The sequence below is a fragment of the Poromitra crassiceps genome (genome assembly GCF_964638095.1).
Source record: "Poromitra crassiceps genome assembly, chromosome: 10".
NCBI classification, from domain to species: Eukaryota; Metazoa; Chordata; class Actinopteri; order Beryciformes; family Melamphaidae; genus Poromitra; species Poromitra crassiceps.
In genome coordinates this window covers 26,656,853-26,684,139 of record NC_139631.1, presented here as the reverse complement: position 1 = coordinate 26,684,139, position 27,287 = coordinate 26,656,853, and the positions used below count along the sequence as shown (strand labels likewise).

Below are 27,287 nucleotides of genomic sequence, written 5' to 3'. Positions count from 1 at the left end.
TATACTGCCATACGTACACACTCTACCACTGTATTTAAGAGTACATTACATTACATTTTACATTACGTCATTTGGCAGACACTTTTATCCAAAGCGACTTACAATAACACATTTTTGTCAGCAATAGAGCAATCAACTATGTAGCACAGTCTATGACAACTACAACTTCTGAAGGAACAGTGGTACAAGTTTAGTTTAGGTTAGTTTGAATGAACTGAACTGAAGATGCTTGTACAACAAGGCTACATGAGATGGTGTACATTGTAAGATGTGAAAGAAGATCATACATGTTTTATTATTCCTTTTGAAGGAGAATATTTGATACGAAACAGTACATGATTTTCATTCTCTGTTCATTTTTTTGTCCATGCATTTGAAATGCAAGCCTGAGTTACACTGTACATCTATGAAATAAATAAATAAAATACATTGCTATTTATTTGAGCTTGGTTTTTTCAATACTGTCCATACATGCATATTTATTGGGTTTGCTTGGAGTGATGTACTGGAGGTAACTGTGCCGTGCTCTCCCACCGTGCTATAGGCCTACTCTTGACCTCCTCACTAAGATGTTTGTACAGACATATTTTCCTGCTTACCTCACTCCGCGGAAAGGATATATCATGAAATGGTTATCATCTCCAAATTATACATTGTGCCCAGATGGTGTTACACGTTCATAGTATCCAGTGGGAATAGTTATTTATGTTATGTCTAGTGTGTATCGTCTAGTGTGTGTGTGTGTGTGTGTGTGTGTGTGTGTGTGTGTGTGTGTGTGTGTGTGTGTGTGTGACTGTGTGTGTGTGTGTGTGTGTGTGTGTGTGTGTGTGTGTGTGTGTGTGTGTGTGTGTGTGTGTGTGTGTGCGTGCGTGTGCGTGTGTGTGTAAGCAGGGTGACTACTTTCCTTGGAAGAGAGTTGGCAACACTGTGGGAAAGCTTGACGTTACCTAGTCTTGTTTGCAATCAAATTGCTGTAGCTTACTAAAAACTGCCATCTTTGACCACTCACCTCATATGGTGTGGCGATTATATCCACTGGGTGGCAGTGTTGTAAAATAAGGCCACGACCATTGGCCACGACATGCAACCTACCTTGCTAAAGTAGACAGGAAGCTCGAGGAGAAGAGAGCCAATCACCATTCATCGGAGCCGCGTCTACACCAATCAGAGAAATGTTTTGCACGGGGGGTTGTCTGACCCTTTGCACATGTGAGAACCACATAGTAAGAAGCAATGATCGGGAATCAGATTTGATTAAAGTGACAAAATAGCGACACAAACATCTAACGAACAGATTATATATGAAAATGAAAACGAAACTTACCGAGGACGCAGAGGAGGTAAGGACGGCAACATAGAATTATAACATTTGTGTCAGATGTGTTGCTAGCTAAATTAGCTGCTAACTCAACACAGGGACCAGTTTAACTAGCGTTATTAGGTGCTTGCTTGGTAACACTTTACGTGAAGTGCATTGTGATTATTCCAAGCAGATTACAAGATGGTTAGAAACATTAGATAACGTTACTTTTGTTTACAATAATCACACACTCAGAAAGTCATTTGATTTCACGTGTTCACTCCATTTCCACCCCATCATGCTCTCATTTTGTAATGCACTCAGTGTGCATACCGTACATTATAATGGGCTCATGATGTTCATGAGCACCACTTCAAGTTACATGTAAATGTCAGAGTTAAGTCTAACTAAACGTTTGTTGCCACTACTTTTGACGTATGGTTTTCTCATTGCACAGATGATGTCGTCAGACTCGCCTCAGGATGAGGTGAAAAATGGGGCGCCAGTTAAAGTCAAGAGGAGCAAACCTGAGGAAGCTGGGGGGGAGGACGAGTTGTTTCGCCCTGTGAAGCTGTCCCGCAGTGATCTGTACAGACCCCCTACAGCAGAGGAGCTCAACCAGCTGAAAGAGACGGAGAACTTGTTCCACTGCAGCCTGCTCAAAATGCAGGTGAGACATCTGACATAATTAACACAAAACATACTAAATAAAAAAACATATTCTCTCCTTGACTTCTGGTAAGGGAAGTGGGCGAAGGAGTAACAATAACTACACAAACGTTACTGTAACTGTACCGTAATCCATCTCCAATAACAGATGGAAGAGTTGCTGAAAGAAGTTGCCCTGAGTGAACGTCGGAAAAAGCAAGTAGATTCCTTCATCCAGACAGTCACCAACCTGCTCCAGACTGTGCCACAATCCCCAGAAGTCGAGGTATATAATACTTGGGAGTGTCAGACTTGTGCAAGGGACTATCTAGGACTATCCATTATGCAAGTGAGTTTCAAATACAGCTCTAACCATTCACTGATGTTAATCTTCCATCTCTCCATGTTCCATGTTTCCAGCTAAATGACTTGTCCTGGCTATCCGGTGCAGTCAAGGTTCCTTTCCTCCTGGTTCCCAAGGCATCCAAGGGCAAGTTCCACATGGCACCTCCCGCTTCTGTTAATCTGATTGGCAGCTTCCCTCTGGGCACCTGCACCAAGCCACGCATCACGGTGGATCTGGCTGTCACAATCCCCGCTGTAAGTCCTCCATCCTTTTCCCTCATTTCTCTAATGTGACGTAAACAGCCCTTCAACAGCTTTGAAAAAAACGTGTTATCATTTACGCTATTCATACAGAGATCACTTCATATGAGACACTGATAATCTGTGTTTGCTCATGTTTCCCCATCAGGATGTCCTCCACCCTAAGGATGTTCTGAACCAGAGGTATCCCAGGAAGAGGGCTCTCTACCTGGCAGGCCTGGCGCAGCATCTCACTTCCTCCTCTGAAATTGGAGCCATGCGTTATTCCTGTCTCCATGGCAACCGACTCAGGCCCCTTCTGCTGCTGAACCCTCCAGGTGTTCATCTGTTCTTTTATAGCATATTGTGAATTATCATTTAGTATTTTTGCATGGTTATGGGAGTGTTTACGAGATGAGTTGGCGTATCCCTTCCTTAGGTAAAGACTCCTCCAGCTTTACCGTACGTGTTCACGCCTGTCCCCCACCTGGGTTCTTCAAGCCCAGCCGCTTCCACCCCCAGAGGAATAACATCCGGACGGAGTGGTACACGGGCCTGCTGGCCTCTCAGCCCGGTAAGAGCCATAAGTTGGCAATGTTCAAAAGACTTCAGAAGGCTAATTCTAATAAGTTATTATTCAATTCAATTCAATTTATTGTTGTCCACAATGTGGAAATTTGTCTTCGGCTTCACAGGTTTGCTTGCACACATGAAAAGTACAGTACACAGACACAGTACACAGCACAGGAAATGATAGGGTACATAATACAACAAATAACAAGACAACAGGACAACAGCACATTACAGACAGCGATAACGGCAAAAGAGCTCAACGGTCACATCGTGACATCACATTTGGTTCCAGAAGAGTAATTTGTCCATTCCTTTTCTCCATCACATTTTGAAAAATCCTTATAGAAAGAGTTTTAAGCCTGGAACCATTCCAATTGGCCAGAGTGAAGGAACTACTCATCCCATAATCCACTCTGAGTGGCAGTGGGCGGGACCAGTGGTCTTGAACAGTGCCGTTAAGCTATTAGCTCAATGACTAACATTCTAGTATAATAGCCACACTTCCTTGCAGTTAACTCAACAACCAGGTAACAGATTTCAAAATTGGCCGCGGCGTTGAAGCCAGCGTGACTCGTATTGGTTAACGTAATGTACTTTCAGCCACTCAGTTGGCGGTTTGAGCCCTTTACTCAGCAAGCTGTGGCATACGTTCGTAGTAGCCTAGCCAGAGATATTTCACTAGTGCAGTGCCCCAGCATGCTCAACCAATCACAGACGATCATACAGCAAGCTCCACCAATCAAAGACGTTGATATTACACTTTAGAATTGTAGGTAGTGTAGTACTTCTCCATGACATTGAATAAAAAACGTTAACAAGGATGATATCTAGGGATGCACCGATGTGAAAATTTTGTCTGATCCCGATAACCGTTATTAACATTGCTGATATGGCCGATAACCAATATTTACCAATGACAATATGATCTGTATAAAAACACGTTTCTATGATAATAAAATGTACATACTGAAAATGTATGTCCCTACCCCTTGCTCAACATTTGTTTTGCAGGGGAATCAGTTTCTAACCAGACAGATTTGTGTCTGTTTGCTTTTGTAGAGAGCAGTGAACCTCCCACTCCCCACTACAACAGCTCTGTTCTGGGGGATCTGCTGCCCAGAGCTCACCTCCAGTTTCTATCTGCTGTCAGCTCCCAGTGCTCAGCCTTCGCTGATGGAGTCGCCTTGCTCAAAGTCTGGCTCCGACAAAGAGAGCTCGACCAGGTAAGACACATGCAATGGATCTCTCTCTTACTGTATCAGTCTAGCCCTGCAAAATTATTGCGGAGATTGGTTGAATTTGCATTAATTATTGCGATCGCAAAATCACAATTTTGTGGAGGGACTGTCTTATCAATAATCTCCCTTTTCAACTGACATAATCTAACATTATGGCTAAAGCATGGAGGCATACATGGTGCCAAGTGTGTTATGTTTTATGGACACTCCCAGTAGGGAAGTACACCGTGAAAACAAAGTTAATTTCAAGTTAATTAATGTAGAGCCAGCACAAACACCTGTACAGACCTAACTTTCCATCCAAAGTCTCCATCAGGAGTTTGTTCCCAAGCACATGCGTGTGTTTACATGGAAGTATTATATTATTAATTTGGGGTGTGGATTATCAGGTACTATTATCGGATTGTTATCTTTTTGGAGTGTTCATTGTTACTCTTCGGTTTGTTTTTTCAAAAGGTTTTCTCTTGATTTCAAGGATCCCCTACCTCTACATTATGTTATAATATAAGTGTACTCTTGATGGTTTTTACAGTGTATTCAGTTGTCTTTTCCCACTATACCGCTTTCTCTTTATTTATCTAATCTCTGTATCCCTTTCGCAATTTCCCATAGGGCACTGGATGTTTTAATGGCTTCCTGGCTTCAATGCTGATGGCCTATCTCCTGACGACTCACAGAGTCAGTAACAGCATGACAGCCTATCAATTGCTTCGAAACAGCCTGAACTTCCTGGGTGAGAAAACAAAGAAAACATTTCAATAACAAAAGCCCCCACTGTTACCACTGTGGCAGTATAGCAGCAGTACCGCAGCAAAGTGGCCGAAGTAGTTGAGTAATAACTGTATCACTGTAGCTGTGTTTCCATTACAGTTTTTCGCAAAATAATTGCGATATTTCTACAACTTCGACAATGTACAATTGCGACTTGTAGGCGTTTCCATTGAAGTTGAGTTTTGGTCTGACGGAGCGCACACCTGAACGCAATTCCCATTAGCCTACCAGCAGCTGCCTGCCACAGTGGATCTGCCCCATATCCCGTCCCCTGCATGCTCAAATCCAACCAATGGTCAATGCAAATCACAACATGAAGTTACAACGCATATAAACGAGCCTGATTATCAATTCAAAATAAAATGAGTCGCAAAATGTTGCTGGCTGCGGTGAATGCAGTGAGCGCGACAGGCAGAGGAAAAAAGCCTAATAGCCTAATAGCCTACAACTGGTCCGATTTAGAGATGGAGGGGGGAAAAGGCTGATTTGGTCAATAATCACAATGTTGTGTAGCTATTATAATTATAACACTGCACCTGAAACGTGTGTAATGTATTACTCACAGTCACTGTATTCACTTCAGTCAGGAGCACGCACCGCACCGGTGTGTGCTTGCTTTTCATCCCCTTATCTCGCGCTGTGCCAAATGCGCGCACACAGGCAGCCTGTCACCATGGACCGATTTCTGCCATTAAACATTATCTATTTTATATATTTGCATAACACTCGTCTTTCTGCTAGCGTTGCTTCAAAGTTTTCCATTGCTGCGGAGGTTTTGCCACGGCTTATCGAACCGTTTCTTCCTCATTTTTCGCTGCTTTTCCAAAGCAGAATGGGTCACATGACGTGCTAATGCGAAAAAACTGTTTCCATTACACTTTTGCGATAAACTGCTATATCGACACGTCTGAAAAACCACCTCATGAGAGCGCAAAAACGTTTTGCGATATTTGGGAGGTTTTTCGAAATTTACGTGTTTCCATTACCCAATTTCTATTGCGATATTTAGATTTTGCGCATTTCTGAGGGTAATGGAAACACGACTTGTGTCTGTGTTGTTTCTTATCCATCCCTCACTCAAACCCTCAGCCTCCACGGACCTGACAGTGAATGGGATTACCCTCGCCAAAGATCCTGACTCTACAGCTGTGAGTGCTATAGGTCCAGTCCAAAACATTAAGCCACATTGATACACAGTAGTGAGTCCACACCACTTATGGAGTACCGCAGGGATGACGTGTTTTTGTAGGCTTAACCAGAAATTGCATCCATGTTGGTTCTTTTTTGGTTAAATGCATGAAATAAGGTATGACACAAGCTTATGGGCGGTAGATTCCCTGCCTACCAACACAAGGGTCGCAGGTTCGCATTCACATGTTGCTTGGTCAGGCATCCAGGGGTCTGTGCACTAGCACCTCCTCTGGTTGGTCAGGATTCCTGTTGGGGTGGAAGGGAACTGGTGGGAATAGCGTGAACCTCCCATGTGCTATGTCCTGCCGGTGACGCTCCCCTGTCAGGTGAAAAGAAGCGGCTGGCAACTGCACGTGTCGGAGGAAGCATGGTGCCAGTCTATGGCTCTCTCCAGATCGGCAGAGGGTGGAGCAGTGACCTGGGCAGCAGGGGGGGATTGGCCAAGTACAATTGGGGAGAAAATGGGGAAAAATCAGAAATAATAATAAAACACACACACACACACACACACACACACACACACAAGCTTATGGGAGTGGAAATATGTGTTCAGCAGGATAATCTTCACAAACAAGGACCACTTTTATTACTTTTTGAGCCTTTTCTGAAAATCGCGTAAAGAAAACAATTATCCTTCAAAAGTTATAAAAGTGGTCCACGTTTGTGAAGATTATCCTGCTGAACACACATTTCCACTCCCATAAGCTTTTGTTAACCATAGACCTTATTTCATACATTTAACCAAAATCCCCATACTAAAAGCCCATTCACTTTACCCCTTACGAACCGAAGTGCTACTTCCGGACTCATTCCTGTGGTACTCTATTCCATCCCAGAAACAAATGCATTGTTCTTGTCCCTCTTTCTCGAATCTTTTCCCCTCTGCAGCCCGCTCTTGCCGAGTTCCAAGGTGCTTTCCAGGTCGTGTTTGTTGACCCCTCTGGACACCTCAACATGTGTGCCGAGATGACAGCTTGCACCTACAAACAGGTACACGTTGTAAAATGTTGTTCAAAGGAGATCGATTTTCATTGGGGGTTGTTTCAGCAACAGGTCTTCTGATTGGCTGACGCTATTCAAATTGGTTCTCAGGTGCAGCACGAGGCGTCTCTGTCGATGCAGTTCTGGGACGATCCTACGGTGGATGGGTTCCACGCTCTCCTAATGACCCCCAAACCCATGATAAGGACAAGCGACCATGTCTTCCAGTATGGCTCTGGTTTGATTATGTCCAACCACTAACACCCTAAGCTTGAGTCACAATTACCTTCCGTTGCTATTAGGGCTGGGCGATATGACGATATATTTCGTCTGGACGATAGAAAATGTATTTCGTATGATATGATGCTCTATCGTTTATATCGTTGTGTTGCAAATCACACTCTTTACGGCAATATTGTCCGTCATTTGGATGACGCTGTGCTTTCTTTTTTACTCACGTCCACAGTCCACACACGCACCAGACTGTGTCAACAAGCCCGTTGCGTCCCTTTAGTGGCACAAATCAGCCGTGAGTAGGCTAAAGAGCAGGGAGATGTTACCTCCATTCCGTCTGCCTAGTCTACCCAGGCATTTGCGCTGTGTTAAGTCCGCGTTTGATCCATATTTGCGTGTGTCCTAACGTTAAACCTGGCAAAACATCTCCTCTCGTCATCCCAAGGAAATCCCTTGAGGGCTGACAACAAAACGTCTATCGTTAGCTTTAGCTTTCCCTGTGTGAGTTGTGTTTGTTAACGTTGTTCTTCTTCTACTGAACATGTAGGTATTTTGACGTTGACTAAAGAAATACTGCCGCCTAGTGTCAGCTTTTAGATATGATTCCAAATTAGTGCTTAAATCAAACACATCAAATGCTAGTGTCTTTGAAAATCGAACTGGTGGCGTGGTTCAGTTTGTGTTTCATTCTACTGCCCTGCAACTAATTATTATTATTTGTGTTGTAAAGAATAGCCATGCTTATCTGTATTCTGAATGCATGTATCCTTTGTGAGGTTTGACAACATTTTAACTGGTTCAACTGCTACATAAATAAATGGCCATGTGGTCATTTTATATAAACTATAAATAGAATTGACAGAAAATATGCTATATCGTGATATATATCGGTATCGGGATATGAAATGACTTATATCGGGATATGAGATTTTGGTCATATCGCCCAGCCCTAGTTGCTATGTTGTGCAGGAGTTTGTCACACTCTGCGTTAGCCCATGACAGTTTACCTTCTCCTTTCTGTGTCCAGTCCTAAAGATAAACCTGCTCTATTCAAGACACCTTCTCATACATATTAGTCACACTCTTTCCATGTCAGTTGATGATGAAGGAACTAGGAAATGTGTGTTGCTGCTGCATTAGTTTTCCTTTGGTGATCTCTGCCTACCTTTCCTGTCCTGCTTTCATCCATTGTGTTTTGCACTCTTTGCCTCCCGCTCAGGCTATGCGAGCTGGTCAAGCTTCAGTCCAGCTGTAAGAAACTCAACCTCATCAGTGAGCTGATGGACCACAGTGGAAACTATGTCCACACCGCGCTCCCTTTCATTCTGTCTCTTCTTCAGCGAGGGCTTGGCGAAAGGATCCGCCTCCTCACCCACTCCCTCTCTCCTGACCCGGACGTGAGTAACGTTCTCCCTTCAGGTATTATCCTGACCCGTGTCTGACTTATTTAACTGGCAGGAAAAGTACACTGCTATTTGAATGCGTCCATTTGTAATTTATAGATTTCTACTTTCACTAGGTGGGGCGTGGGGCTAGTAACCCCAACCTGTAAAAACCCACTTGCTACAGAAACCACAATCACCGTTTTCCTCTGTATGAGGAAGACTGCCCGGAGCCCTACAGGGAATAAGAGGAAGATTTTTTACTAGTCATCATCACTTTATTGTCAGACACAAGGTCCAATAAAAAAACACACAATACATGTAGAACAAGGTAAACAACACAATAAGAACTAGGTTCTAATTTGGAAAATAATAATGATATCACTGAAAATATCATGATATCATGAAAGCAAGGCACAAAACATAAAAGTGAAGACAAAAATGCATAATTATTACATAAAAACAGGTCTATAAAGATTATTTGCAATTAGTGTTTTAAAGATGATCTACAGAAGATTCAGCCAGCCTAAGCTCCTCAGGTGTAGAACTTCCAGTGTGCCAAACTAATTATTATAGACTAGTTTGGATAATTATTGATTGGTAGAAATGTAAAAAATAAAGTGTTCAATGCATTTCACAACTAGAAAAGTGCACTCAGTGGAGTGCAGATCTCCGTCAGGCCGGTGCTGTCCCCCAAGCTGACCCATAGAGCATGTGTGTGACAAGACATCGCCGGAATGTAATGTGTTAGCGACTGTTCTCATACTGTCGCTTTCACATATAAGCTGGTGGACTGGGTGCGATTGGGGGGGGGGGTGAAGTTGCAACATTGTTGCGATTTGCATTTGGTCTGGTCCGCTTTCACACAATTTGTCAAGCGCACAAAACTTTCCGAACAATGTCACATAGTCGAAACAGTCAATCGTCGAATAGAGAAGGGAAATGTCTCCTCTCCAGCAGGCTTCTTGCCTGGCTGAAGGCAAGAATCTCATAATCTCCTGGCGGAGATAATAATGAAATAATGCATTTGTAAATGTAGCTATTAATAATTAAACACTGAACTAGTCTATAATAATGTTGGCACACGAGAAGCTCTATACACGTGTCGATATTAATTACAATCTCTATAAACGATTGAATTTGGCAAACTTGCATGTTTTGTGTCGTCACAGTGGTCGGTGGAGAGCGAAGCCCCAAAGCACAAAGCACAACCTCCCCTGTCCTTCGGTCTGATCTTCAGGCAGGAGCTGGCAGCCTCTGTCCTGGAGAGAGGCCCACCGGCATACAGCCCCAAGGTACCATCACCTGTCTTTCACCTGGTTTGTGTGTGTGTGTGTGTGTGTGTGTGTGTGTGTGTGTGTGTGTGTGCGCGTGTGTGCGCGTGTGTGTGTGTGGTGGAGTCTTCTTTTTCCTATGGTGCCATAGCCACTGTCAGTGAGGTCAGTCTCAGTGAAGAGTCAAAACACTTCACTCTACTATACTCAGGGATTAAAGTTCTCCGTCGTAGCGACGGATTTCCGTCATTTTGAAAAAAGTCAGAGAGAAAAAAACAAAGTTACACGTGTGTTTTGTTGTGGTACCGTTTATCCAATGGAATCATGTTTGAGGCATTCAACTGACGCTGTTTTAAACCAATAAAGTAGCTACTAGACAGAGCCTTGGTATTAGCCAATCAGAAACAGCGGAGGCGGGTCAATCATATGGACCCGTGCAACTGCGAGACTTGTCGAAGTTTTGCAAAACATTAGAAACTGGGGAATCGTGGATGTATTTTACCAACTCAAAATAGACAGCTGATGGATAACATTAGGCTATCTGTGGATATTACTGGTGGATAACGTCATCTGAGAGCAGCTCTTCGGTAAGTGTCTCTATTCGCTGCTATTAACGTTGCCAAAAACTGAAACTGCCAGGTGTGTGCATGTGTATGGTATGGCACAAGAAAATTCAGTACGGCAGTAATGGCAAAAAAGTGCTTATGCGCAATCAGTTAGAAGCAAAACACAAAGCTGCCGTTCGTTCTCTCCAGCACACTGCTTCCCTGCCGGGTGCAACAACGACCACCACCGAGGTACGACCATCTATGGCTGACCGTGTGTGCAACCTGAAAGTTTGCGTGTGTGCGTTCATAGCGGAGCACGACCTGTCGGTCACTATGTCGCAGCCACTAGTCGAGCTCGTCAAGTCGGTTGCTGAAGATAAGAGCGCACTCTCCAGATTGTCAATTTCGAATGCACACGCCTCCTACCTCTGCACACATGGCACTGCTGCCCAGCACAAAATTCAACTGTCAGCCAAATTGCAAACAAAGATGTCCTCTTTAAATGCTGACGAGTCAACAAATGCAAACATGGACAGGATCCTTAATGTTCTGGTCAGAAAGATACATAGATGGTTGATTATTTGTATGACTACATTACAAACTGAGTCAAGCCGTGCAAAAAGTATCAGTTTTATTGAATAGATTCTGTCATGTGCTGATAAGTGCAGTAAAACCTTTTATTTTTCATTGTACGTCCTTAGTTTTGATTGATGTTTGTTTTTAGAAGTGCATTGCAGATAGAGTAAGGAAACCAAGACGAGAGTTAAATTTGTAAAATTAAATATCAACTGCAAATGAGTGAATAATGATATCGACATCAGCAGGTGGTGGTGAGTGAGAAAATGAGCGAATATTAGTGTTTCCCCTATATAGCTACATCTGGAGCAGAGCAGTGCCACTAACTCAGCAAATTGATGGTTAAGACTGAAAAACAGTCTAATCTTAATGTTAATAGTCCTCTAATCTGGTTTCAAGGGGCCAATTTTCCTTCGCGGCGCCAACTCGCCGGCGCCGGTATCCCCCCCCCCCCAATGCGAGATCAGTTTTCAGTCAAAAGATTTTTTTTTTGCTTTAATCCCTGACTATAGACGGTTTTAACTTGACAACAAAAACATTCTAAATTTAACCCCCGCTCACTTCCTGTTGCAGTGTTTGCTATGGACATAAAAGAAAAAAAAACATTCAAGTGCAGGACTGACCATTCCGTGAAAACCGTCTATACAGCTGAGCGGCGAAAACAAAAGTAACGATGTCGAGTGAATATTTCTGCAGTTTGCCGAATGCTGAGAAAAAGGAAGTGCTGTGGGGTTGCGCTCTGGTGAAAACCGTCTATACTGTACCAGGCTTTAGTATCTATTTCATAAAAGGACGTTTAAGTTTTGCTATTGTAAAAAAGAAACGGAGGAATATGAACCTTGAATTTTCATACATCTGTCCTTTTCTCATTCAGAAAGAACTGCTGTGTTGAAGTTTTTGACTATGCATCAAGATATTAGCCTAGGTAAACCCAGCCACCACGTGACCTGCTCTCTCAGTTCCCAGTCTGAGAGCAGGTCACGTGGGGGATGGGTTTACCCAGGCTATCAAGATATAAGGAGAAGTCTCCTTTTTCTGAATACTATTGAGAAAGCATTTCTACTTATACATTTGTCCCTCTCTCAAATGTACCATAGGACTGTATAGAATTTGTACTTGATTTTTAAACTGGTTTCTTTGTGTGTCGTTTCCTTATCAGTTACATGTATATTACCATATGAGTAGGCAGTGTGTGGCATTAAAGACTGTATTATGCTTCTGCTAGGCAGCGGAGTTTCGCCAGCTGTGGGGCCCTCGCTCTGAGCTGCGTCGCTTCCAGGACGGGGCCATTACTGAGGCTGTGCTGTGGAACGGAGAGAGTACCTGTGAAAAACGCCTGGTGCCCAGAGAGATCATCACGCACCTGCTACAACTGTATGTGTTTTATCTGGGTGCACTATACTGAGAGGAGAACCAGGCATGAACTGAATACTGTTATTTATATAATGGTTAGTTTTAACCAAGCAATCTGATTGGTCAGTTGATTGATCTATCCGTGTTGATAATACCCAAAGCCGGTGATCTTTACTTTCGTTTTCTTTTCCTCCTGTTTTTTATTCTCAGAAATAGACAATTGTGAAGACATTTTTTTCAGAAAGTGTTGGTAACAGTTCAATTAACCTATTTTTAATTAACCCATTAGGTGAGGTTCAAAGTTACTGGGGGTGATGTTTGAACTGCAGTAGGTTTAGGTGCAGCGTAGTAGTGCAATACAAGTATAGCTCATAATCATATCAGTACTGACAACAGGTATAGGAAGGCTATTTACATCTGCCTCATGGACACCTACACATTTTTGTTAAGAAAGATCAACATATCGGCATGCTCTGGGCTCAGTGTTGTACGCATTCTTGCAAATGTTTGTCCAGCTGCTGAGAAGAAAGAAGGCACTGCTACCCCAGGGATACACAGGTAGTGCCTTGCGAACGGTGCCAGACAGGGGAATCTTGGGCCATTGACCCTCCACCAGTCAAGAGGGTTTATGTCCAATGAGGGAGAAATGTCTCTCAAATAGTAATCTACCTGAGCTTCGGAGTCAGTGGCATAGGAGGAACTGTAATTGTCTCCTAGGAGTAACATCATGGTGTTTTTGGTGTCGCCTCCCTTTTGTGGTGGCATAGCCACCTGGCTAACAGCAGGCATCACTGTCTCCTCCTTTTCAACCTTAGTGCCCACAATAGTAGTAATCACATCTGTTTTTGAAACAATTTCATGCAGTTTCACTTTTGCAGCCAGTCTCCCCGTTGGCGTCAAGAAGCTGAGATGTTTGTGACGAGGGTCCAGCATAGAGGCAATCAGAGCCGGTTTGGAGGCTAGGTCATTCGAGTCAACCTGTGGACAGTAAATTAAAATGATTTTAGCCTGTAGGTAGATGCAGGATCATCAGCATGGATCCTCTTATTTATCAACAGATACTCTACTAATATCATAGCCAAATATCTTTCAGGGCCCAAAGTCAGCATTAGTTAGACCTACCTCCATGTATTTGCGCAATGACTCCCGGACGTTGAACTTGAACTCGGAGACTTGTTCAACATCATGCTCTTTTGCCACAAGGTGAGTCTGAAGGAGGCTGAATGTGATGGGGTAGACGTTTGAGATTGACACTTCTGTTTCAGCAGACATGACTGTTGTTGCCCATTTCAGAGTTGCCAGTACAGGTGTGAAGTTTACTATTATTTGCCAATAATCATCTTCAATCTCAAGGGTCTGGGCTTCCTGTCGGTTGGTGACCATGCGGTCACACAGCACCGCTTTAATTGCCCACCTCTGTTCCAGTAGCCGTTCAAACATGTCGCAGATAGTGTCCCATCTGGCTTTGCTTGACTGGATCAGCTTGTCCTGTGGCAGTAGCATTTGAGCTTGCTTGAGCTCCAGGGCCTTGCTCGCTAGTGAGTTGAGGTTGAAGTGCTTGACTAGTTTCCCAGCCGCAACGACAACACTGAGCAGATCATCACTCAGCCCATCATTGACAGCCAACTGCAAAGTACTGGCAAAGCAGTTAACAGAGTCCCAGGTGACATGGGAACACGCATGGGCCGGCAAGATGCTCTGTATGCGGTTATGAACACAAGCAGTCACTTTCCCGGCGATTCCCCAGGTCTCAACTGTGTCCAGGAGTTTTTCTGTGAAGTTGTTGTCGGTAGTGTTACGACCATCTGATAGCATGTGTGTCTGCAGTACAGCTGACCCCGCCTGCCAGTCCTCGGTTATGAAGGAACAGGACACTGTAAGGTACCTCTCAGCAGACACTGCTGTCCAGCAGTCGGTGGTGAGAGCCACCATCTCCACTGAACCCAGCTGTGCTCTGAGTGTGTCCGCTTTGTCTTGAAAATGGGCTTCAATACTGTGTGTAATATCGGCCGCTGATGGCGTTTTATAATTGCGCACAACGTAACTCAGTAGTTCATGGAAGCCATCACCATCAACCATGCTGATGGGAAGCAAATCCCTCTCTATCATCCTACAGATAAGTCCGGTCACCTCTGTATGTGATTTCTCATCTACTTGTGTTTTGTCATCATCCGGCGTAGTTAGATGCTTGTTTTTGATGTGATACATCATGTTGGTGGTGCTGCTCATGTATTTCAACTTCGTATTGCATATTGTGCAATGGGCCTCGTTGTCCACTTTGATGAAAAAGTCCCACACAGAGCTGCGCCTGCGCTTCTTCTCCCTGCATTCAGCGCCTGGTTCGGTCGTGCTGGAAGCTGCCAGTGTCAGTGAGCTCTCTGGGGCCTCTGGCTGAGCTGCACCGAAGATACTTGCGACACTCTCCTCCAGAGAGGCCGACGGCTTTTCATCCGGTGACGTGGGCGCTTGGTGCTTGGCAACGTGGTTAATCATTGTGGTGGTGCCCCCGCAGTATTTCAACATAACGCCACACTTAATGCAGCGGACATAGTCCCCCACTTGTTCAAATGAGTCCCACACAGAGCTCCGTTTCCTACCCCGTTTCATGTTTTCTGTAGCGGGTCTCGTTTAGTCAAGAAATGTGTTTAGCGTTAGCAAGGTAACGCTAGCTAAGGTTAGCAAACTAGCTCACGTTAGCGCAGAGCGATGACAACAGATGACTCTTTGAGGCCATCAAAAACGAATTGCAGCCCGTTTCACCGCGGCCCATGCCCGAACAGAAAACGACAGTGAATTAAGTCCATTTGTTTAGTCTTGCGTTATTTGTAATACGTTTATTCTTCTTCTTTTTTTACCAGGCATGCAGATATCCCCGAATCTTCTGTGAGATACGTTGGGGCGATGGTGGATGACGTAATCAAAATGGGACGTGAGGTACTGTCAAATTTGTCAGTTGCGGGTGTTGACCAAAAGGGGGCGTCAGTGTCATGTTTCACTGTCCTATAAAAGGTTGGATTTTTATACATAATACAAAGGTGTAATGAGTGTTATGCCCTCCAGGTGCCTAGCACTGGAGAGGAGGAGAGTCTGAAGGTGGTTCAGTCTTATGATGACCTGAGCAGGAAGCTGTGGAGGCTGGAGGGTCTGCCTCTCTCCATCACCTCAGTGCAAGGAGCCCACCCAGCACTCAGATACACACAGGTAAAACACCCTGTGCTGTTGTTGTTGTTTGTTTCCCCTCCCCCAGATAATTATTTCAGCATTTATTTAACCTTTTTATTAGAGACGTGAAAGTGGAGAGATAGGGGGTTGACATGTGACAAAGGTCCTGGGCAAGATATGTTGGACCATCATTTCAGTTTAATGCATTTTCCAACAATGCCATTCTGACATTCAACTTTGTCCTGTGTAGGTGTTTCCCCCTGTACCACTGAAGCTGGACTACTCGTTTTTTGACAGAGAAAAGACGTCCCGGGCACTGGTGCCAAAGGAAGGCAAACCCTGCCCTGCCTACATCACACCTATCACCGGTAAGTGTTTCATCCTTTGGCAACACATTTAATATGTGCTTGTGTTTTCTATCCTTGGGACTAGTAAGGGTTGGAAGTTGTTCAGGCTTGTTTTTACCAGTTGGAAAATATATCTATTCTAAAATGGAGTAATTTCAGCCTTGGAGAAAATTATTCATGTCTCTATTTAATCTAATATCGACTCTTCTCTCTGTATTCTGGCCTATGCCAGAATCTTGAATGTTTTTGTCATCTGCAACTAGATTTGAATACAGCAACACATTTTTTTTTACTACTGATGCAGTGTTGTTTACTGCTGATTCCCACTCCATGAGAGAATATTTACCTCAACTTTTTCCTCTCCTTCAGCTAGTCACCAAAACTATATCTAAAAAGTATCCCAAGTATGTGTGTGGTCAGTTGTGCTTGCTATGTATACGCTTGTCTCATTCTCTGATGCCCTCTGGCTAATGCAGCCACAATGGGGGGAAACTGATTAGTGTCTTCCAAGCAGGAAAACCTTTAAGCAATATTACACTCAAGGGTGTGCTGTACCACCATTATTGCCATCACTGACGTAAAAGTAAGTAAGTAAAGCACACCCTCGAGTGTAATATTGCGATTATACAATGGTTCATAAAATAAAATAAAAGATAACATCAAAATGTATTCATGTTGTGGGGCAATCGCTGTTCCCCTCACCGTTGCACCATCCAAACTCCGCTGCTTTGGCGATCAAGACTTCTCCAGTCCAGAGCAGCCCCCCCCCCGTCTCTAGAACTCCCTCCCCCAGCCTGTCTGAGACTCACCCTCACTCACCATTTTCATATCCTGCCTAAAAACCTACCTGTTCTCTCAGCATACAACCCAGTGTTTCCCCTAAATGCCTTCAGCAGCGGCGGCCCCCTGCTGCTGAAATATGCACTGCTGCACTGTAAAAAAAAAAATACTAGGAAAATTATAGGATTACTATAGGAATATTATAGGAATACTAGATCCCTATTGCCAAATACAGTTGTATTTACTGTATCTCCTACTAGACAGGACAGGACTAGACAAGGCGCACTTTGCAAGCAAAATAACTTTTTTGTGCAAAAATGCCGTCACACGCGCGGTTATATGTTTTCTATCTGTTCCCTGTCACTCGTCTCTCTTTACGAGTCTAAGTATAAGAGTGTACTTGACATACAACAAAATTAGGTTTGGCACTTTCAGTGACCAGCAGCAGTAGGTAGTTCCTCTTGTCTGTTTGTTTCTTTTGTCGACTCATTATTGTCAGTGTCTTTTGGTCATTGAAAAGTGCTTTACTAAAAGTGAAACCTAGTTTACTACTCAAGCAAAGTAGCCCGACCCTTCGTAACAACCTAGCAACATAAATTATTTCTAGTCCCTGTTGAGCCAGCCAGCCAGCTTGAGCTAATGCTTTCTAGAGATCATGGGATTTCCCAAACTGAATAAATACAACACATATAAACACAAAAATGCCATGCTAGCTCAATCTTGTTGTAACTAAGATATCTGCAGATTTGTTTTTCCATAGACACTGACAGATTTAGCTACTACGTCTGCAAACTTCACATGTATTTTTTAAGCTAGTAGCGCCATGTCAGCGACTCACCAGCACAGCTGATAGAAGATGCCAGAGCGTCCAGTAACATCAAGGCTAAACAGAGTTATGGCGGAGTAACATTTTAATGATTAGGCATTTTTTCATTTGAGCACGGCTAGGTGTGATCTCATGTTGATTTGATCACGTTCTAAATGTCTAGTTGACCAATCAGATTGCTTGTTCGGAACTACCTGTTGCTTCAATAGCTTTACAAACTCTCACACTGTATGCCAATATACTTATTTGTAACCCTCCTGTTGTAGTGATCTGTCACATGGAGGGCAGTGGGAAGTGGCCTCATGACCGCATCGCCATCCGCCACATCCGAGCTGCCTTCCACATCAGCCTTGGACAGCTGCTCAGTAAACATCACCACTACACCTGCAGGCCCTGCCCCACACACCTGGACATCTGGAAGGTATATGTCTGCATCGTGTGCGTGGGTATGATTGTGATGGAGAAAACATGAAACATGTTTTCGGCATCTCAGTAGAAGCTTGTAGCATGTCGGCAAGAGTTTTTGGCACAGTGTTAATTTTTTTCATTGAAGTTGATATTTTAAGTATTCTTGTTTATTTAATGTGCCCCTGTATGCGTATCCAGGACGGTTTGGCGTTCCGCATCCAGGTAGCATACCATCGTGAGCCCCAGGTGCTGAGGGAGAGTGTGAATGCTGAGGGTCTGCTGATCGTCAGGGACAATGAGGAGGCTCAGGCTCTGGAGCTGGCCACCATACACAGGCCTCTACTGACCAGCACATTACATGGGTACGGTTAACACGGCAACACACAGTTATATATGTGTGTGCGAGCAAGCATGAGTGCCAAACAGTTCCCACTGGTTATGTAATTTATGGAATATTAACTTTTATCTCATTACTCTTTTGTCCTACTTTCCCCATGTCCACTTATTTATTTGTCACTTTTCTCTTTATTTTCCTGCATCGTTCACGTCCTCTCTCTTTTTGCTTCCTGGTTCTTATGGTTGCTGTGTGTGCTGTGCTGCTCAACAGGCTCCAGCAGCAGCACCCATGTTTCGGGACAGTGTGTCGCCTGGCCAAGCGTTGGCTGGGCGCCCAACTCTTTAGCCAAGACATTCCAGACGACACAGCTGACCTGCTGGTGGCCTCGCTCTTCCTGCAGCCTGCACCCTTCACTCCTCCTGGGTAACTTATCTATCACTTTCTACAAGGGCTGGGAATCACCAGAGTCCCCACCATACGATATTATCACCACAATACAATATTATTGCGATTTATTTATTGTGATTTATTACCTTTTTTCAACTTCAAATTATGTCCCAAAAGGAAAAAAACTTTCTCAGTATCTGTTTTATCCAATGAGATAAAGTTTCCAGTCTGTTCATCTCATTTCAATCATTTTTATTGCAGCAAAATGGGGTTGTCAAGCAGACAGACCAACACTGTCATAAAAACCATAAAAGCCTGTCATAAATGTTGCATGCACTTGACAATTTTATAATAAAATATTGCGATACTTGGCATTCGTGCGATACGATATTATTGCCACACAAAGTATTGCAATACTACCCCTACTTTCTAGTAATCTTGCCACCCCATCTGTCTCATCGGTCCATATGAATTTCAGGGTTTCCCGCAGAGAACTTGTTGGCCTAGTGGCAAGTATCTCCACACCGCTGCCGGCAAAGTGACACAGCTTCCATAGGCAAAATTAAAAAAACTTGAAAATACATTTAAAAAAATCCTCAATGCTTAGGCTTGGTGGGGGGGTCAACTTTGGCCCAGTGGGCCCCGGGTTTGCATTACACTGGGGGAAACCCTGAATTTGTTTCACCTCCCTTTGTTCTTTCAGTAGGTCATGGGTTTTGACTAGTGCTCTCTCTCGGTCTTCCTCAGTTCTCCTCAGGTGGGCTTCCTTCGCTTCCTCCATCTGCTCTCTTCCTTTGACTGGAGGAACAACCCCCTGGTAGTCAACCTCAACAACCAGCTCACAGGCAAGTATATGCACACACACACACACACTCACATTTTCTCATTTTACATTCTGTAAACACTCCAGAAATGCTTTAACATCCTGCTCCTATGTCGCAGTTTCATTTGAATTGTTGTTACCCCCTTCCTGTCTGTCACGTGCAGCTGCCGAATACACAGAGATCAAGAATGACTTCATGGCCTCCAGGGAGTCCCTGCCTGTCATGTTCATAGCCACACCGAAAGACAAGAAGCTGTCTCTGTGGACCAAGCAAGCACCTAGCGTACAGGTCAGGGGGCACAGACACACATTCACACACCCAGCATTGATATTCCTGAGAAATTAGGCAAAACACATTTGTGTAGCAGCCAGCCCTAGCTTCAAAAGATGGTGACTATTACAGTTGGTTGTCAAATCGAAAATTAATAAAAAAGTGGGCACAAAGGAATACTTCATATAACAGCACAATCAAAGTATGTCACAAGCATTATCAAAGATGTTTTCACTGATACACTGTTATTGTTTTTTTTGTTTTTTTAGACATGACTATGTACACAGAGTAGAGAGAGAGCATCACAAACAACGGTGTAGAAAAGAATTGCATGTTCTTGGAAGGGGGCAGTCACACAGTTTTCCGATCCTGGAGCCTTTCCTCAGTGCACACTCGTCTCCTGGGTCACACTGCAGGGACATGCAACCATGTTATGGTCTGTTATTGGATAACGATGAATGATAGCCTAGCCTTAGACTTGCCCTTTTACAGCCATTTTTTTTTACTATTGTTGACAGTGTAAACACAAGCTGCCACGTCTCCTTTGAAAGATATTAACTCAATGATGTTAACTGGTTTTATGCAGCTGTTATTTGATTGGGGAAAAAATGCATCACTTACCATAGGCAGATACCTATGTTTTTTCCCAAGGGCTGGAAACTGGTTGCTCTTCAGCCTTTCCAAAACGCCATGTAAATCACTGATCTGGAAATATTAAATGCTCTGTATTATCTAATTATAAAATTACCAGCAGAATACCAGATCATAATTATCAGATAATCAAGGAATATTACATTCCATGTTTATTATATAAACTACACAAGAACATTTGTATATCTTCAACATTGATCCTGTAATTCTGCCTTTTATTTTGTGTGGAGAAATGATTGAAATCTGACCAGTGTTTACATCAATAGTTATTGCAACAACCTTCAAAGCAGTATTTATGTTTTTCCAGCCCAAACTCACCAGTTGCTTTTCGTTGCTGTCCTCTGTCGAAGTAAAATAAGTTAAATATCTTGTTTTGAGGTCCCCTGGTTGCATGGCACCAAAGCTGTGAAAGACTCCAGCAGCACACAGTAGTGTATGAAATAGGTAGACACGCCAGCTTCCCATGGTGCTTAGTTGACCCAGATAAACTTCCTGTCTCGTGCTCTGCCAAATCGGTCCCCCCTCAGTAACACTGAGCCTCTCTCTCGTCGCAGCATCTCCCTTTATAATGACCATGGAGGGCTGGAACTCAGTAGTGTGTGACGTCCTGCCAGAGGCATCATCACAGGCTAAGGTCGTCATGTGTGACAAGAATGTTTGTTTTAAGAAAAGACTACTTCAAGGCCTTAGAGGTCCTGAAGAGACAGAGGTTTGATTCACGACTAACTGAGAAAGAGATTCCAAGGGTTTGTTCAAGAAAGTGTTTAGTTTACTCTAGGTTATATAATAGTCTAGTTCAGTGGTTCCCAAAGTGGGGTCAACAGAGTAATCGTGCGTTCCTTTAACGCAAAATAACTGGGATGTGGAGGCTAAATGACGTCACATCCGTTTTGTTAGCGTTCCATTTGCAGAAAACTTGAGCTGTGGAGTTCACTGTTCATTGGTCAGATCCAGTCGCTGGCCATTGTTAGCAATAACAGTTGATAACATGGCATTTCACGGCATTTTGAGCATACAAACACGGCAGCAACATGTCCACGCAGATAGAAGTTAGGCAGTGCTGTGTGTACAGCTGATTTAGTGAGACACAAACAAAACAGAAGTGCTAAACAACATTACTCCGATTATAACTACTGTTGTTGCGTGGCGCAACCATCTTGGATTTTTGAGGTCGGGGCTGCTGAGGCTCCTATGAGTTTGGAATGGGAAATACCAGCTCTGGTGACGTCACCGTCCCAGCTCATGACCTTTGAAGTCGTAAGATTACCAGTTCCCAGTTATAAAGGAATGCACGATAAGTGCTATATCCACTGCCAATTTTACCGGGGGTACAGGTAAACGGACGCCCACATCTACGGCTGACATTATCATAGACATTGTGACCTCATCAGTGACATGTCACTGCTTCCCTGCTGAGGCTATAATAAGCTGATGATGTCATAGACATTGTGACATCATCAGTGATGTCATAAATCCTTCCCTGCACACTATAAATACAGTAGGACCAACGTGGACGGAGGACAACGACGAACTGCTGACCTTGACTTTGGAGGGTGGCATGGTGAGAACGGCGAAGAAGAAGGAGCCTGCGGAAAATAACGTGCACCAGAAGAAGGATGTGGTTTCCCCACGAAGTGGAGATGGAGACAAAGATAATGGGTTGAAGGTGGTTGAGAGTGACTGCTCCGCGTATGGAGCGGACATCAGCAGCTTGGGACGTATGGAATGTGATGAAGAGAATAAGGAGGAAGAGATGGGACAGAACTCTCTATCTGAGAGTGAAGATGAGCAAGCCCAGAAGGAGCAGCCTGAGAAACGCTTTGTAGTAATAAGGCTTAGTGAAAAGGATCAAGAAAGCAGGAAGAAGATGAGCCCATTGGTGTTAACATCAGCACTGTTAAGGGAGGTGGGGAGGTAATGATGGCAAAGGTCCTTAGTGATGGCAACTTGTTGGTGAGATGTGCGGATAAAGGACAAATGGAAATGGCACTCAAGCTAAAATATATAGGACAACATAGGGTGGTGAGTACATGGAGGGTGGGAGCTGTTGGTGGATGTAAAGGAGTGATCTCACGGATGCCGGTGAGTGTGGGTATGGAGGAACTAAATGAGAATATCAAAGGAGGGAAAATAATTAGCGTGCAAAGACTGACGTCGACAAAAGGCGTTAAGAAGGATAGTGAAACAGTGTTGGTTGAGTTTGAAGGAGAGCGTGTACCCAAGAAAGTGTTCCTGGGATGCATGACTTATCCGGTGAGAGTGTATGTGCCAAAGCCATTCAGGTGTTATAACTGTCAAAGGTTTGGACACACTGCCATTAACTGTAGAGAAAAGAGAAGATGTGCTAGGTGTGGGGGTGATCATAACTATAGAAGGTGTGGAGCAGGGGTGCAACCAAAATGCGGTAGTTGTGGAGGAGCTCATAATAGCGTGGCGTATGGTGGTTGTGAGGTTATGAGAATGGAGAATGCTATTCAGAAGGTACGAGTGGAAACCAGGATCACTTATGCAGAAGCGGTGAGAGTGTCAAGAGGACAGAACAATGCTACAAATAAACAAGGAGCAAGGAGAGGCCGAGAGCCACAGCAAACAGCAAGTGACAGGGTGTTTGTGGACAAAAGGGATTTAGTGACTTTCATTGCCGGAGCGATGAACAGTGCGAGGGAGGTCGGCACGACGGCCGACAGGTCCGGGAACACGGCGGTCGAAGAGGAGAGCGAGGCGGCCGGAGGGAGGAACATTGAGGAGGGGGCGAACCCCCGAGTCTGGAATTTGTGTAATATTCTGTGAGAGGCAGCAATGTGCCGCAAGGCATCCTGTCTGCCGGAAAGCCATTAGAAGAAGAAGAAGCTTCACGTTGTCAGAAGAGGAAGGAAGAAGAGAATGTAGGGAAACAGTGGATGGATAAATCCAGAAGGAGGCGGTAATGCAACATAAAGAATGCCAACTGCCATAAAACACCACAGAAGAAGAGAAGAATCCTGCAGAAGAGAAGAGACTTGACGATATATATGACATACCTACATTGAATTAACACAGAATCAGAATCAGATTCACTGGCAAGACAATCACCCTAGCCGTTAAGCCAAGCGATACCATTGAAAATGTCAAGGCCAAGATCCAGGGCAAAGAAGGCACTCTCCTTGACAAGCAGCTGAAAGATGGCCACCCTGTCTGACTACAACATCAAGAGAGAATCCACCGTCCATCTTGTCATGCGTCTGGTGGTCGAGGACGTGAAGGCCAAGATCCAGGACAAATTTAAAGAAGGCATTCCCCCTGGCCAGCAGAGGCTGCATTTTGCCGGCAAGCTGGAAGATGACCACACCCTGTCTGACTACAACATCCAGAAGGAGTCCACACTCCATCATGTCCTGCATCTGAGGGCAGGCGTGCAGCTCTTTGTGAAGACCCTCACTGGCAAGACCATCAGCCTGGAGGTTGAGCCAGGTGACACCATTGAGAATGTGAAGGCCAAGATCCAGGACAAAGAAGGCATTCCCCCTGACCAGCAGAGGCTGACCTTTGCCGGCAACCTGGAAGATGACCGCACCTTGTCTGACTCCAACATCCAGAGAGAATCTACCCTCCATCTTGTCCTGCGTCGCGTCGGTCTGGTGCAGGGCATCCGGCTGAGCAGCATGTGGCTCTTTAACCCCTCTACAGTGGCTTTGACAGAAAATAAAATAAAAATCTTTGTGATTCTTATATTCTCAATCTCAACTTGTAAAAATGTGTAGCATATAAAAAAAGAAGAAAAAAAATGAAACCTTTTACATTTCACACATCAACTAAAATAGGCCTAATGCTAGTTTAGTGGCAGCTTGTAAGGCGTGGAAAGCCATGTACCTACCGTAATTAAATTAGCCTAATTAAAAAATCTGGTTCTGTCAGGTCACCCGCGCTGGTGCCCTTTACACATCCTGAAAGTTTCAGCCTGATCGCACTTAAAACGGCATAGCTGTGGCCGGACACAGAACTTAAAACAAACAAACAAACATTGCCCACACATACTCAATTTTATATATAAGATAGAGAGATGATTGATAGAAGTATTGGGCAAGTTGTTGTCTTTTGGTACTGTAGGTCATATTTCATGCAGCCAGAGGACGAAAACAAAGAAATGCACTTGTATTCTAATGCACCAGCTAATAGTCATGCAACCACAACTGTCACCGAAATATGACATAAGACTGGAATCCTGGATAAATATTTCAGAACTATTGTGCGATGTGATTGAGTGACTCGTCAAGCCAATCAGCTAAGCCTACATTGTTATTTATTCAACAAATGGATTTCCATTAGTATTTCAAGTTCTTAATTCACACAAAAAATCCACCTCAAACAATCTTTTTTTTTTTTTTTTTTACATTTGGGAAATTGATCCCTTTCCATTCTGCTTTTATAATTTAGCTGCAATTACTTGGGTGTTAACCCAGCTGCTGTTATTGTTAACCTGGTATGAGGGAACCTACACTTTTCCAACCATCAAATGTCATTGTATGTGTGTGTTCAGATGCTGCAGCGCGTGGTTATGTTGGCTGCAGAGAGTCTTAAGGCTCTGGAGCCTCAGCTGATGGACAGCAACCAGACACAAGACGTCAGGGTCAGTAACACACACACACACACACACACACCACTCCACTCTGCTCATGATAACTATCTGAATAAATGACTGTTAGCATGTAGTGTTCCATCATTGTGATTCGTGCGTGTGTGTGTGTGTGTGTGTGTGCGCAGGTGGCCATGCGTCCTCCACTGGATGCCTACGATGTGTTGATTCACCTAAGCCCCAAGCAGGTTCCCCTGCTCAGCCAGGCGGTGGACCCTCCTGCTGCCACCTTCAGCAGGGGTGTCGTGTCTGGCAGCGTGGCCCAGTCTGGAGGGGCGCTGCCCGTCATAGACTACAGCCCTGTGTCCCACTACCTGTCAGAGCTCAGGGTGAGTCTTGCTAAACTCTCTCTGTGCGTCTTAACTTGTCTTTATTGGCTTAATGGCGAGGAACAAGACAGCCACAGTTTCCCTTCACGATGAAAGGACAGGTTGGTGTTTATTTGACCTAGCCACGCCAGTCTAATTGATTATGTTGATGCCCCCTGAAGTTCACCAACATTGTAACTATATTATCACTATCCTACCCTGTAACTATACTATCACACTATCCTACCCTACATCCAAGAGTCAAAAACTGTCCCAAGTTTTAAGATCAAACACTAACCTGATCTTAACAGCTTGTCCTTCCCAGCCCTTATGTGTTTTAAAAGGAAACTCGGAGAGCGCAGACCTCCGGCAAGACCAGCTATGATTCCTTGTTCTTGAGTCGGATCCGGATCCGGATCCGGATCCGCTCAAAACTGTAATGGTTTCTTCCTTGGCCCATGCTACTGTACATCCTTCCGTGAAGTTTCATGGGAATCGGGCCAGTCGCTTTTCCGTAATCCTCCTGATGTTTTTCTGATGTAATTATTGGGAAGATGTTTTATGATGCTTTGGAAAACACGCCCCCCACAGGTGCCACTTCCACCTTAGAGGCGTGGCTCGTGGCTATGCAGCATTACTACAACAAAGGATGATGTCATCTTGTGTATTCTGCTTCTTTGATTTCCAGGAGGCGTTCGGAGACCTGGCCCTCTTCTTCTGCGATCCTTACGGCGGCACAGTGGTCGCAGTTTTATGGAAGCCAAAGGCCTTCAGCCCGGTGCCATTCAAGGTAAAGGCTTCAGTCACACGTCTTGATTATAAAAACATCAGTATAGGAGAGCCTTTTAGACTGTTGACTGAAATGGACACACTTTGCTCACTGGTAAAGCAACTACGGGGGAACTTTTAACTGGTTATGAAACAGTCTACATCTAATACTGATGCCTCACACGAGGAGATCAGCACATTTCCGTATTGTTATTCCAAATGCCTCTTGTGAGGGTATCGCATAGCGTCCGCGTGAAACTGGTTGTAATTTCTGTTCCGGCCGACGAATAAAGCAGTGAGGTCAACCTTATGCAGTAAATAAAACAGCGGGGAAGGCTCGCTGACTCGGAGAAGCCCTGCCTGGTCTGCTGTCTCAGACAGCCCGGTGGAGACAGTGGGAGGAGCCTCGGTGTTCAGGAAATGCACTTTTCGTTCTGGGCGAACAGTACCACTTTTGTCCACAGGTGCCGCTCATCTGAACCGCTAGTTGTAACTTTCTGCAACCAGTTCGGCTCTGCCCACAGAATACGTAATCACTGTTTAGAAACATAAAAAGGCGAAACCCCACGGACACACAGTGCATAACATTCAACAATAGAACTCAGAAATAATCAACAATAAACCCTAACTCAAGTGAAAGTTCCCCATAGCTGCTTTAAACCTTCTATCCCTTCTCTCTAACTTATTACTTTTGTCTCATTTCATTATGTACATTTGTTGCCACACTGACCTGCTCTTCCCTCTCTTTCCTTGACACGCAGACGTCACAGATGTTTGCTCGGCATGTGCAGGTGACTGGAGAGGAAGCTCACACCATTCCCAATGTGGAGGCTATACTGGAGGACTTCCGGGTCATGGGGAAGGGATTGGTCAAATCGGTGGAGGCCAGGACAGAGAAATGGGCATTTTAGACTATACAAACACACACACACACACACACACACACACACACA

The 27,287-nt window shown here is 44.3% G+C and overlaps 2 protein-coding genes across 2 annotated transcripts; one reads left to right on the top strand and one right to left on the bottom strand.

Annotated features, from left to right (window-relative positions):
• Positions 1-1,209: 1,209 nt before the first annotated feature.
• nol6 (nucleolar protein 6 (RNA-associated)) lies at positions 1,210-27,287 on the top strand. The gene is made up of 26 exons (XM_083644152.1): positions 1,210-1,340; positions 1,758-1,970; positions 2,118-2,234; positions 2,369-2,548; positions 2,703-2,871; positions 2,973-3,107; positions 4,166-4,329; positions 4,957-5,077; positions 6,205-6,263; positions 7,195-7,296; positions 7,399-7,514; positions 8,741-8,918; positions 10,076-10,198; positions 12,527-12,675; positions 15,513-15,588; positions 15,715-15,855; positions 16,067-16,184; positions 18,036-18,190; positions 18,376-18,539; positions 18,785-18,937; positions 19,649-19,746; positions 19,889-20,013; positions 25,163-25,252; positions 25,387-25,587; positions 26,255-26,356; positions 27,096-27,287. The coding sequence occupies exons 1-26, from the start codon at positions 1,302-1,304 to the stop codon at positions 27,243-27,245; spliced, it is 3,438 nt and encodes a 1,145-aa protein (XP_083500278.1). The 5' UTR covers positions 1,210-1,301; the 3' UTR covers positions 27,246-27,287.
• LOC310783738 (zinc finger BED domain-containing protein 4-like) lies at positions 12,697-15,177 on the bottom strand (the record flags this gene model as incomplete). Its single annotated transcript, XM_083644654.1, has 2 exons — positions 12,697-13,632; positions 13,777-15,177. The coding sequence occupies 2 exons, from the start codon at positions 15,175-15,177 to the stop codon at positions 13,087-13,089; spliced, it is 1,947 nt and encodes a 648-aa protein (XP_083500780.1). The 3' UTR covers positions 12,697-13,086.